Here is a 14,116-nt window from a genome sequence, read left to right on the forward strand (position 1 = left end):
ATGGTCTAGCTTGACAGAAATCAGTGATTGTGGCTAAGTGCTTAAATTTCATATGCATCACATTTTACCATTTGATTATTTGCATATTGCCTGACAGCCTGTTCTTACTCAGTTTTAAGACTCCTTTTGTGTAAATGACAGTGTTTTAGTACAAGTGTTGTCCCTTGTTGAAGAATGAGAACCACAGCATCAGTCATCTCTGAAGCGTATGTTACTTGCAAAGCACTGTGGTGATACAGTGCTGAAGCTGAACGTGGCAGCACTGAAAATGCTGCAGTCTCAGAGCATCAGGGTTGTTCTGGAAGTGTTAGCTCAGCTGGGCTGTCGGCCTCACAGCGTTGTATGTATGTACAGCGGCAATACATAAAGACTTAGCATCCTCTTTACAGTAGCCAGTCAAAATCTGCACCTGTGACTGAAAGGCAGTAACAATTTTGAATGAATTTAATATATTTAATCCAATATGACAATGCAATTGCAAAATCAACCTTCTGGCTCTGAGATTAAAAAAAAAAGTCTTTCAGGATGTGGCATGCTCACTCAGTTATATTAGATTTTGAGGAGAAAAATGTTATAAGCAGGGTGCATGGGATTTTATTTTCCCTTGGGGGATCATTAGGGTGGTTCCAGGTTAAAACTTCGTCTTTCTTCCACCACTGCTCTGTTCCCCTGAGCTGTATTTTGTGAAAATTTAGGAGTTCTGAAAATGTTTTTGTTCATTCATTTTTAATGTCTTTTGCCATTTTTACAGGCTCTTTGCTTAGCTGTTTTTTTCAGCAGGACTGTGTGCAATAAGAATTATAGCGGCTGTTTTATGGTTGGAAGACACCTAAGTGTTGTGAGCCCAGAATACAACCTGAGGCCACTGCTCATCTTTGAAAGACAGCAATAGTCTTTTAGACCCTTTAATAAAGGAGTCCAAGGAGTGTTTTCCCTGAGCAATGTCATCTGGCTTCACCTCTGATAAAGTTGCCTTTGACCAACATTTATTCCATTTCATTCGTCCTCTCACCCTCTAGGGTTGGTCACTTTTCCCTGTTTGTGCTGTCTCCACCATTCTGTAGCTTCCTTCAAAGTTTCCTGTTGGGAGTCTTGGAGCTTATCTGTTCAGTGAGTGTCAAAGGTAGCTGCAGCCAAATCCCCTTTTTCCCTTTTAAAGATAAGTCCCCGTGACTTTTTAATATTTATATTGCAGTACAAGTAATTCTGAAGGTAACCATATGGGATAATCTGAATGGAAAACAAATGTGGGTAAGGCTACTTGGCTGAACCACAAGTAGCATAATTTGGCCTGAAGGGCATGTCACTAAGCACAGCATACTGAAGGGAAAAGGCAAGGGATGATTAATGTGTAATTTGGTGCAGCATCAGGTATGTAGCAAATACAACTCTGTTCCATTAACCACATCTGCCAGGCTTTAATTGAAAGAAATCATGCTCTTAGTATCTGAAATAGAAAAGGGTTTAAAACCTGAATTCTTTTTGATCTTTAAATGGAACAGTAAAGGATTTATGCAGCTAAAGAGATTATCTTTTCATCTTTAGGCACAAGCACTGTAAAAGTCATTTTTTTCTTCTTAAATGCACTAAAGTGCATCTGGTTAGTACATCTCTGAATAGAGTGACTGTGCTTAGGACAAAGTGGTGACAGTTTTTCGTACTGAATTTTGAATGTGATTATTTTAAAGCTTTTAACCTTGAAGTATTTGGGGGGAGGGAGGGAACAAGCAGCTCTTCTTAGGCAACTGTTTTTATACAACCTTTTCTTAAATGTTTCTTTCAAATTCTCATTTAGAAGCTGTGAAAACTGTCTCAAACAACTTATAAAAGGATTATTTTTGTAAATTAAGTTACAGGATGAAGCGGTGGTTCTTTTTGCCCTTAACATTCATTGCAAATCATCTCAGGTTTATTTAGATTTTCCTAACAGCTTTGAAATAGCTATCAGTGACATCTCCCCTTGGGTAAGTGGCAGCAGGTTGGTCCTTCTAGGTACACACATTTGCAAGTCTGAGAAGAACATACTTTTCACTTTCATTAGAATAAAATTATCACAAAACATACTCTTTGATATTTGTATGTCAGTAAAATTCAGCTTCTGGATGATGCCCAGTTTCAGCATGGTCCTCTGTCTTGTGGTTTAACACTACCAGGTGCATGAAGTCACAGTGTAAGGAGTTAAGTATTCCTCAGATTTGCAATCAAGTTCTAAGACTTTCAATGTTAAAATGCTTCTGATGGAAGCCAGTACCTTTGCAATTTTTTCATGACGACTTTGACTTTTGACTATCACTCACTCAGTAGTGGCACAAAATTACAAGTGAAATACAATTCAGGCTCCAAAGTCACTTACGTGGTTGTGACCCACAGTCTAGATGTGATGTTTATTACCAAAACTCCTATGTGGATTAGGTACCACAGCAGAGTGTTTGTATTGTTGTAGTGAATTTGTGGACTACGCAATATTCTATTCTATAGTGAGCACTGAGGAGGCAGGAGCATAAAGCCAGGTGCAGTTGTCCAATTTCAGTTAATGAAAACAAGTAATTTGTTCTGTACCTCTGGCCATTGTCTGATGGATGTGGGATATTTCAGAAAAGCGACTGATAAGATTTGCTTTGGATGCACAACGAAATGTGGATGGGATTCAATTTTCTATTTTTTTTCCTTTTTGAGTATTCATTTTTTAATGTCTTCAAACGCTGTTTCTGTACCTGTGTGTACCTTCGTAAAGGGATATCTAAAAACTGCATTGTTCATTAAGCAATGTCTGGAGAGTATTAAAAGTATATTCTCTAGTGTTTTAAAGGACCTGAGGGCCCATTTTAGTTGTTTATTGAGCTTTTTTTGTGACAGCCTAAATTAACTCACTGGTTTACTTTTCATCTTCTTGTATTTATTACTTTAAGATCAGTTGCTACTGCTGAAGGATCCTTCTGGAAAGGAGATGAGGTAGATTAAAAGGGCCTAGTTTACTCTGACCTCTTTCTGAGCTAATTATTTTGTAGTGAAGGATGTCTGGCAAACTAAAGTTTAGAAAAAATAATTGAGGAGCAGGCTTTCCATTACAGCTCATTAAATAAATCTAACTGCATCGCTTGCTATTATGATACCCAATGCATGTAGCTAGCTATTAGTGCAAGCTGCAGGAAAACAGATTTAATTTTCTTCTCCTCACCTTGAAGTATGTGTCCTCATCTACTAAAAGACAAAAATATCTAGATACCTGTCAGCTGCGGTGCAAATCAGCATTTTAATGCTTTACAGCTGCTTCTCTATAGAAGCTAATTAGAAATGTGATTCGAACACCCTTTGCCAGAGCTCGTATGTGATGTCTGCTATTCGTAATCACAGTTTCTGCTATTTCAGTGAACGTTTTCAGTGGTATTGACCAAGTAGCTGTTCTAACATAGGGACTTTGATACAGGTGGAAACTTCTTCGGTTTGAGAAAATTGGTAGGTAATGCAATTTAGAAATAGAAGCGATAATCTAAAACATTTTCTGCACAGATTTAATTGCAGTGATATTTTCTCAATAAAGAAGTGGGACACTCGTTCTTTCAACATAGCATCTATTCATAAATATCATGAAAACTTTTGTTGCCTGTTACCAATAAGCTAGGTGTGTGATGTCTCCAGTGGAGCGTGGTAGTTTGCTGTGTTGGACAGTGGAGGCCAAGGCTGAAGGTGTCAAAGCAGCACACCTTCAGCTATCAGCACTACCCTCTCCCCTGTGTCATCGAGCTAAAATGAATGTGTGAGGTGAGAACAATATTGTTTTGTTACATGTTTTAGTTGTGGTATCAGCACAGCTGTGAACAGTCCTGGATTAGTGCTTTAGGACTTAATAGATTTACTGACCTTTCTGGCAGATGTCAGCAACTTACTGTAATAGTTGCATTTCTTGCCAATAAAGTAAACAAGAGCATTGGGAACTGATGGCAAAGAGGTCTGGAAGAAATGAGTGAAGTGTTAAGTTTGTAAAAATAAATTTCTTAAAAGCCAGAGTTTGTTACTACAAGTCAAATATCTGTGTTTTTTTTCTGCATCTATATTGGTAACTTTCTGTTTGACAAATATTTCATTTTTTGTTCTCTGACTTACAGACTATAATGCAAATGTTTTGTCATTCATGGTTACTAATATTCTTCCTCACCTTAGACACTTGAGATCAAAGTTTTTGGACTCCAAAGGGATGCGTTCCTATCAAATCAAAGCAACTTTCAAGTGGGTCATCTTGGACCTAATGGCATATTCTCTAACAGAAAAGTCCAGAATAGATTTTTCTGTTAATTCTTGCACTTTCTAGAATCCTTCCTGTGTTGTTATTTTGGACAGACCAAATTCTTTCAGGCCAAGAAGTTCTCTTTGCCTTTATCAGCAGTATTCACGTAAAGCTGAACCTCTGTGGACTGGCTTGTTTGTGGTTGTTTTTCTTTTTTTTGCTTTTCCCCAGCAAAAATCAGAAACTTTTAAGGCTTTAATCTCCCAGCTTTGATATGTTGCAAAATGTTTCAGCATGAAATGTCTTAACGCTTTATCCGCCTGCATCTCTCCAATTGATGGCAATTTGGTGGTTGTTTGGTCTCAGTCATAGGTTTTAGTCATGATATCTTACCCAATACATCACTATCCGCAGTGCAAGTATACTGACATGCTAACCAGAAGTAGAAGCAGCTAACCCCTCTAGCACAGCAGCTTCCTCTGACTCATTCATTCCCTGTGCATTTGTTCTGTTTTGAAGCCTGCTCATTGCAGAGGAGTTGTGTTGAGTTGGTTATGTCCTGTGAGTAAACTTCTGAAACACTTTTACACCCTTGCTTGTCTCTGCAGTGCTCAAAAAGCAATTGATAATATGGATTAAAGGCAGTTAAAGATTAATTTAGTCTCGTGATTTTTAATTCCAGTAGGGAAAGTGAAGTATAAACTTTCAGGATCCTGAACCAGCGTGTGGTGCATACATGAGCCTCTGACTACTGTCAGTGGTGATGCCATTGGTGCAATGGCTTGTCTTAACGATTTTCAGTGTTTTCATCTGCCCATGCAGTATTTCTCAATTTAGTGAAAGTATATTAGCATTGAGCAGGAGTACAGACATCCCCATGGTTAAGCAGCTAGATAATCAAAAACACCAATTTGGCCTTAAGATGAGGGCACAGATTCCCCACTTTAAAGGCAGTATTTGGGACAGTAATGCCCTTCCTGCTAGTCACCATGGCTACATCTAACTTGTGCTGAATATTAAGTGTGCTGCAAGGAGTTTGCTTCTGTTTCAGCTGCTGCGAAGGCTATGTAGCTGAAAAACTGTAGCTATGTAGTATGTCAGCAAAATATTCTCTGGTATCAAAAGCAATTAACAGGGAAATAACTGAATCATAAAATCACCTCTTTAGATCAAATACAGTCAACAGAGGAGGAAAAAAACTAAGTGGGTGCTTTAATCTTGATACATATTTAATGAAATTGGAAGGGAGAAGAGTAAACTAATGAGAATGACTGTTTCATCCTAGGAAAGACTGGTGCAGAAAGAGAAACTAATACTGTAAATGAAGTAGGGAGTCAGTATGGAAGAAGTAAGAACTGATGCATACAACACAGGCTGGCTCCACTGTTCTTAACAAACAAAAGATGCTTAAACCTTACAGCGTGAAGGAAGGATGAGTAAATGATTTTTTTTTTCTGGATTCCCTCAGGAAGAAACAGTTGAAGTGGAGTCCTTTACAAATTAAACTTTCCTGAAAGAATAAAAGGCTATGCCATAGCTAAGATGATCATTCCTTATGTATTTCTCTTGTTGGGAAATGCAGCCTATACTAAACTTTCCCTGGGGTCTAGGTGTATTTATATGTTATGCCATTAAGTGAATTTTCTCATTTCATGGTTAATCCTTTATCTCTGTTCACTCCCATTATCTCCTGAAAACATAACTGAGCAGGGTTTGGATGTCAGCTCTAGGGTGGAGGAAGCTATGAGAAAGTTCCCTTTACAAATTCAGGAAGTTATTGATACATGTAAGACATCTGAAGTCTAAACAACTTGAGTTTATGAAAGTATGCAGCACAGGTTTGCATATGTGGCCTTTGCCCCCAGCAACTTGCAGTCTGCCTTATTTCTTAGGTCTTCTACTTTTGTGCATTTTATTGTACATACAGTTAACATTTCTGTCAGTGAACATCTAGGAAGAGAACAAAGATTTCCAGAAACCTAATTATATAATATACAGTCTCTGTATATACAGCTAATATACAGTCTATACAGCTAATATATATAATATACAGTCTCTATATATTATATATATTAGCAAGTAGGGTGGTACAGCTTCCCCAAGGCTGAGACCCAACACTGATGCAGGGTGTGCTGTGAAAACTGGGCCCAGTCCCCACTGCCAGTGAAGCAGGACAGAGTGTTGGCAGAGCGCAGGTCTGCAGAGCTAAATGTCATTTTTAGGCAGTCTACCACAGAATTATAATCAGGGAAGCAACAGCTATTGATATTCTCCCTTCCCAGGCCTTTTCTTCTTCCTTTATAAGAAGATTCTGCTTGGAAGGCTGTGATCAGCTTAATCAGTTGCTATTATTGGGACTGGTGTTCACAGTAATTTATTAAATCAGTTTATTATCCTCTGAAACTTCACTGATCAGAGGGTGAAAACACTGAAGGAAAATTAAAACTAGTGTAAGTGCTGCCTGTTTGCATAACAGCACATTTGCTGTTTAAAAGGATTACTCATCTGTACCAAAACAGGGGGAGAAGTTAATTTCAATGATGTAGAGCTTTCTATTTCAGGGAGGCCTGACTTGCACATTGTGATAGATTCAGGAAGAAGTGTAATTCATTCTTAAATTGTTAAACAGCACGTTAGGCCCAAGTATCTAAGTAAAGATGAATGGGCTCATTTGTAATCTTAAATGAGCATGTCTGCATGTGGGAAGGTTGGGACAGGAGGCTGGGATAACCAGTAAACAAAGGCTGGGCAAACAGTTACTTTTGGTGCTTAGAGAGTAACCAAAATAACCTCAGGGAAAGAAAAACTAGCCCTGTGTGGCTGCAAGGAGATCTCACAGGTCCTTCAGTTCTCCTGTGCCATGTGCCCTACAGCTGGAGGGAGAAAGTTCTCCGGATTTCCAGAGTGTAGCAACTTTCATTTCTTCATAATCTAAGTATTTCAGCAGGAGGTAGGGCAGAGATTCCATGGCATCTGAATAATGCAGGAAGGTGTCTGGGAAGGTTCCTGGTTTCTGCAGCGCTGCTCAGTCTGATGAGGGTGATAGTACTCTTAAGAGCAAGGGCAGTGGTGTCACAGATGTGCTGTACAGTGTAAAATGCTGAAGCTGATAGGTCTGAAGTAACACATGAACCATGAAACACTGCACTAGCAGAATTAAAGAGGGAAACACTTCCCCTGTCCTTTCTCTGGGCATAAATCTTTGTCGTAGTTTCAAGCCCTGACTGGTACTTACAGTGAATTAATTTGTTTCTACGCCCAGATCACAAATGTTGTTACCCCATTCCCTTCCAAATATTGCAGAGATCTTACAGGGACATGTGCAAAAAGTCTTTGTGCCAACCACGTCATTGTCATACAAGCTCTGCGTTGAGGCCTAGAAGCCTTACCCTGCCCTCCTCTGCAGAGCACACTTCTTCCTGAGTGAAAGTAAAGTATTATTTATTTTTTTCCTGCAGCTACTGTGAGTTCAGGCATCTGTGAAAATAAAGGTTTTGTGGAATGGGACCAAAACAATCTGCTGTCTTTTCAGCCCTGTGACCAGTTAATAACCTTGACAACTCAAAAGCCTGAGCAATGGCCACATGATTCAAAATGTTTGACTCAAACCCTTCCAAGCACAGAAAGCAGATGTGCCTTGAGCACCTCTCAGTTGCCTGTCAATCCCTGCAGCTGGAGGTGAAGGCCTTCTCCATCAGCCAGGCTCCAGAGAGTCCCAAACTGCCACTGACCATGAGTCTGCCCTGTAAGAGCCCAGTGTCTTCCTCAAAGCAACACCCACCTCTGTGTCTCAGAAGACAATGACCAGACTGATCAGCTCTGCTTCCTGCAGGGCCCCTACTTAAAAGCAAAAACAAGCTCTGGGCTGCTCAGCAGGCCTGATGTGAGCACTTCTCATCAGTGCTCTCAGCTGCCTGGCAGCAGCCTGCTGTGTGTGCCCAGCTCGCCTGGGGAGGGATGGATGCAGAGCTGCACGTAGCAGTCGGTTTTGTAGCTGTGTCCCCATATGCAATTGCTTCTAAGCAGGTGCTTCAGCTCTTGGTGTGTGATTTGTGGGAGGGGAAAGGGCACAAACCAGACGAGGCTTCATCTGTTAGCTGTGGCAATACAGTAGCGTGCTGCTGTCTGCAAAACCACACTGTGTAAGCTCAGGGGAATACAGTTCCTTTGTGTCCCATGGCAGCTATTGAGGGGAATAGCTGTTTAACTTAAAGTGTATGGGCAAAACAGTGTTTAAAGACACGTTAAGAACTTGACAACCGCTGAATCTTGTTCACTGATATTTGAGGGAAAATACTTTTGGTCCAAGCCAAATCAATTCAAAATAAGCTATAAAGCTACCGGTGGCTTTGCACCTGCCTCTGTGAAAACGTGGCTGAGCCACTGGGAAGCAGAAGAGATGGGGAGGGAACCTGCCCTCTGGGGGAAGATCCAGCCACGGCTGTATGGAGACAGGCTGCATGGTTTGCAGGGAGAGGATGGGCTCAGGTAACTTCTGCTTTCCCTGAGCAGTTGAGCCTATGGATCCTGGGACTGCAGTACCTTGTTAAGCTGATCTGTGCTGTGGATCCATGTCTATGTTGCCCTGTTTCTCATGTATTTGCCTCTCTAAGCTTTAAAGAAGATAATCCTTGGGCTTCTCTGTCCATGTCCAGCTTCTACATATGTTTGGTTTTGAAGAGGTAATGTTTCCTGTGTGCCTGTTCAGTAAGGAAATGTGCAGTGGCTGGGGTGAAAGCTCAGCTGGATGTAAGAAATCCCAGCCTTGGAAAGTCCTTGCCGTGCTGCCGGTGGTCACCAGCCTAATGGCATCCGACGGTCGCTCTGCTCGGATGGTGAGGCCAGAAGGAAGAAATGTAGTAGGCAGACCACAGGAACGTGTCCTAGGGAAAAAAATCTTTGGGACCGCTTACCCTAAGCAGGCCTGCTGAAGCTTCCCTTCTTTCTTTGCACAGATTTTTATGTACAGTTCAATATAAAGAAAACTATTTCTTGACTGGTGGTACTTTTAAGTAGTTCTTGGCTGGCACTGTTAATGTATACACTGTATATCAAGTTTATAGCAAGGTCTGTTAGCAAGCTACCAGCCTAGTTTTTAATCTAGAGATAATCTTACTCTCATTTATATGTTTGGGCTATATTACTTTGCCCAGAGTGAGCACAGCCATTGGAATCCATCCAGCTCACCTAACAACTTTCATTAAAGAAAATTGTCCTTGTAATAAAAATTACTCAGTGTGACAAGACGCCATAATATATTTTTTAAAGCCTCATAAAATTTTGTAGCAGTTAATGCCACTTGTTTGTTTTGTGAGATTTTCTTTTAAAAGTAAAAATTGACTTAATTGTGACGATATTTGTAATAGAATGAAACAAACATCTTCCGTCTGGGCTCGTGGAGGTCAGGCTGGAGCAGGAATAGAGCAGGGTTAAGGAAAAAAGAAAAACTGCTCTTTGAAATGTGCATTTCCCTGTGTTTTGTATTTTGTTTATGAGGTTGCTTGAAAGTCTGAGTTTTCAGTAAAGGGAAGTAGATATGTTAATAAAGTCTTCTAGCTTGCTGTTCATGATATGAGTCTTAACTTATAAAACGCGATGATCATGCATGGATTTTTCTACAGCTATTGGGAGCAGCTTATCTGAGCATTGGCTCTCCTAGCTACAAGGACTGCACTAGATACGTGTGGGCACTGCATCAGCGAGAATAGGTATGTGCAGATATAGTACCTGGAGCTTGTCCTTGCCTCTTCCATCCATCAGAGATACAAGACTACTTCTAGTCTGTGAGGCATTTCTTACCAATGCAGTGTAGAGCAGGCCACTTGCTACAAGCATGAAATGCTTTGGTACGGTGGTGTTTTTTTTCTCTATGGAAAAGGTAGGGCAGTGTAGGAACTGCTACGCTGCCTGCGGGTGTCATTACAGAAGAAATTGCAAAACAAACCAGGGTAGTTCAGAAAGGTAGATGATGCCAAAATATAAAATCTGCAGCACACAGGTGGAAGACAAACCTCTGGGATTTTTCAGTCTCATATTCTCATTTCTGTTGAAACAGAGAGTCACGGGAGATGTATGAATATTTTCCACTGTTTTGGAGCCATGGATTTTTTTGGACTTTCCCATGTTTTGTAGCTCTGGTTTAAATAAATATTGCAGGATCTAATCTTGCAAATGCTACAGTATCTGGAGTTACTGGTAGGGGAATCAGATCAGACACAAATCTTTTGTGTGACAGTTCCCTCCTTTTATTATAATGAGCACTGGCAGCTACACTTTTACCTAACTTGTCTTTGGTAAAATTATTAGGCCATACCTTACAGTTTTTGCTTGAAGTGAGGACTATTTTTCTCTTCTGTGATAACCTAACAATGGCAAAGGATGATCTGTGATGTTAGACAACAGTGGCGGTCGCCTTTTTTTTTCCTCCCCTCTTTTAATTTTTTTTTCTTCTTTTTAAGTCTACCCACTACCTCATGAGGAAGGCAGCTGTACTAATAATGAACCTAGTCTCTATAGAAGCTTCTTATTTGAAAAATCTGTAATTGAGTGGACCAAATTTCTGGTTGCTTGTGAAGATCTATTCGTAAGGGACTTGAAAAGGATGATGAAAAAACGTGCTAGACAGCAAAAAGTACTAAAGGCTTTATTGAGCAGGCAAACCTATGTAGATATTGTGGGACAATTAGACTTGTTAGGCCAAAGAGTAAAATGCATTTGTGAGAATAAAATCCTGGGGAATGTTAAATAAAGCTTTGAAAAAGGTAAAGAGGTTGCTAGCAATACCTCCAAAGAAAAGAAGTCAATTTGGGTTATCTTTCAGTGAAGGTAGGTATAATTGCTTGAAAGGGGAGGTGCAGAACTTAGGTAGTCATAGGGATTTTGCCTGCTTTTTCTTCCAGCAGCTAAAACCCTAAAGCATAACTGCTGGGTCAGCACCATGCAGGAGAGCTCATAACTTATTTATTTGCCCTGTTCCTCTTTTCAGAGAGCTATACCAGTACTGGGCTTCCCTGGCACCCTATTCAGGGGTGCTTTTATACTGTCTGCCTTTTCAGCCCCTACCTTTTGTGCCTGTTTTGGAGTCAAGGAGGACTCCGCTACACAGCCTGCTGGTAGAGGGTGTTGGTGCAGGGATGGTGTGTGTTATAGGACCACTTGCTGCACCTAGGCAAGCTCCTGCTTGGTTCCCTGGGGTCAAAGCATATAAACCTGCAAGGTTATTTGGCTTTGAATGATCGCTTCCGTTGCAGTTTTTAGTGTATGAGATTTTAAGATTAGCTAATTGCTTAGATTTGACTGGCTGGCTTTTGCTTAGAGAGGCTTGTCTCCTTGATCTTTGGCTGATGGCAGCAGATAGTACGAAGCATTAATGAACAGTCCCTAGCACACTGTGAATGGGGTTTGCTGTCAAGTCAGAACTTCAGATGCCTAAGATCCACCCATTAGTGATTAGGCTAGCATCAGCTCTTAGCCCATTTTTAGGATTTTCTTTGGTGCTTTGCTCTTTGATGTAAAGACAGCTGTATGCCCCTCACTCTGTATGTAGACCAAGCTTTTATTTCCACATCTAAACAAGCTATCCATTGTTTTGATCACTCAGTAATCTTTTTCTGCAGCTTTTCTATCTGAATTCTTGTTAATCATGGTGACTGCAAATGTTTGTGCTATTTCAAATGTGGCCTCAGTCCATATTCAGTAGCGTGAATATTTCTGTATTTAAATGCAAATATCTCCTCTGATAAGCATTTTATGTAGCCATCCAAATATATACAGAGGCTATGCCTGCCTTACTGGCTTGGAGGGACATCTGGCTAGGTTTTTGCTCTTTTTTAATCTATGCATGAGTGGATGGTCCTGTTTTGTGTTTAGAAGAAACCAAACACAACTTAAATGCACTGAGTGCAGTTTAATTCTAAAAGTAAATTGTTCCGTGTCTCTTCAAAGCTACGTTATTTTTCTGCAAAATGCCTAAGAATCCCTGCAGCCTGTTCTGATGAAGTTCTCCCAGAGGTCTGCTAGTTGACTTTTTTCTTTTCCCCTTTCTCTGCTTCTTTCCTTCTTTGTCCTGTACTCCTCCATCTTCTCCTGGTCCCTCCTTTTTTTTTTTTAATTACTCCTAAAGTTTGAGAACATCTTCGGCAGTCTTGTTTAAGACATTACATTTAAACTTTGGGTTTGAACAGAATTATTCTTATTTCTTTTTTCTTGTTACTGTATTTGTTAACTGTTCAGGACCTACCTTCCAAAGGCATTGTTTTCTGCTAAAGAAAGAACTGCATCTTGAAGAAATTACTTGCTACAGTGTTTTACTTCGTTGTTTTCATACAGAACACCTGAAGAAACGCCTGGAAGATTATATGGCCCAGTTCCCAAACGTGAGAATCCTCCGAACCAAAAAAAGAGAGGGGCTGATAAGAACTCGGATGCTGGGGGCCTCCATGGCAATAGGGGATGTCATCACCTTCTTGGATTCCCATTGCGAGGCCAACGTCAACTGGCTGCCACCCCTGTTAGGTAAGCGTGGTGGTGCTGAGTGTTGTACGTGGCTGCAGACTGAACTGGTAAAGAGCTGGCAACACATATTTGTGTTGAGTTTCTTTTATTTCTACCTGCTGCTGTATCCTCACGCTGTGAGTAAATGGACAAAAGCACGAATTATCTTAAAAAGGAAGAGGAAAAAAAAAAAGATAAGTGAACTGTTGGCAACTTGTTGCCTTTATTTCAAGATTTTTTTTTCTGTGCTAGACTGTTCAAAAATCCTACTGTATGCTTAGTTTAATTAAAGAGTAAAGATCATATTCTTCTATTTCCTCACTAAACAAAATCTTAAATAATTCACAGCTTGATAGAAGAGTAAACTATAGCATGGTCATTCTGCAGCTTGCAGAGAGGGATTGCTTTATGATTCAGAAAAGATCTTTATGTACAGATTTTAAGTAGCTTCCAGGTTTTTTCTCCTGCATAACTATATTCAGTTTCATAGTCTGCTACCTTGTGGAAAATACTTCTTGTGAATAACAGCTGCTGGTATGTATTTGTGGAAACGTGTACTCCTTTCCAAGGCAGTGCTCCATCTTTAAGGAGGCATCAGTTTTACAACGTTAGTTCGTTTCAAGGATGACAAATTGAAAGGACAGTGCCTTCTGTTTCTGGTATCTCTGTGCCTCTGGCCAGCACCACCTCTAGTCAGGTGCTTCTTGAGGAAATTTCTGTTTAAGTAGCGAGCTCCCTTTTTTGTTTGTTTTTGCAGTGCTCAGCTGAGTGGAATGATGCTATCTGGATTTTGTGCTTGTTTTGAAGGGGTGTGTTCTCTGTGATCTGTGCCCTGCTGTAGATTTGGTAGGTTTTCCAGTTGTATGCACTGTTCTTCCCACGTTATTTAGAGTGGGCATCTTGCAGTATCCAGGTCACTTTGGCTGCCAGATACGATGCTGTATGAAAGTAGAAACTTTCCCCTAAAGAAAACCAAACTCCTTTACAGCCCTATTACAAGCTATGTGTCCAAGAGCTCTCTGAGGTGTGGCTTTGTGGAATACGCTGGCAGCAGCAGTCAAGTGGGGGTTTGAGAAAGAAGTCAGATTTGTCAGCAGGATGGCTGGATGGTAATGCTGTTGCTTTCACAACAGTTTGTATCTGGTAATAACGTAAAACATTTGCTGCTTCTTGAGCCCTAGGGAGGGAGGGCAGAATTAGCTCAAATGCCATTTAAATGAGAACATGTACAGTGAGCTTTAATTTTGAAGCATAGAAAGGATTTCTGTTAGACGTGTGTTGGAAGCTGAGACATCGTTTGTCGCCTCGGCTCTGAAAGTTAACTTCCAACAAGAGACCTTCTCAGTAATAAAGTATTTAAGAAGTTCCAGATGTTTATTCAGGAATTAATCCTGTTTT

At 40.4% G+C, this 14,116-nt stretch overlaps 1 protein-coding gene across 3 annotated transcripts in view; it reads left to right on the forward strand.

The window, feature by feature from the left end:
• GALNT10 (polypeptide N-acetylgalactosaminyltransferase 10) overlaps positions 1 to 14,116 on the forward strand; it is an 86,215-nt gene that overhangs the window by 51,188 nt on the left and 20,911 nt on the right. For all 3 annotated transcript variants that reach the window (XM_040573422.1, XM_040573421.1, XM_040573424.1), the window contains exon 5: positions 12,554 to 12,739. In XM_040573422.1, coding sequence (XP_040429356.1) covers positions 12,554 to 12,739 — 186 coding nt within the window. The remainder of the gene's footprint in view (positions 1 to 12,553; positions 12,740 to 14,116) is intronic.

The sequence above is a fragment of the Cygnus olor genome, chromosome 14, assembly GCF_009769625.2.
Source record: "Cygnus olor isolate bCygOlo1 chromosome 14, bCygOlo1.pri.v2, whole genome shotgun sequence".
Classification (NCBI taxonomy): domain Eukaryota; kingdom Metazoa; phylum Chordata; class Aves; order Anseriformes; family Anatidae; genus Cygnus; species Cygnus olor.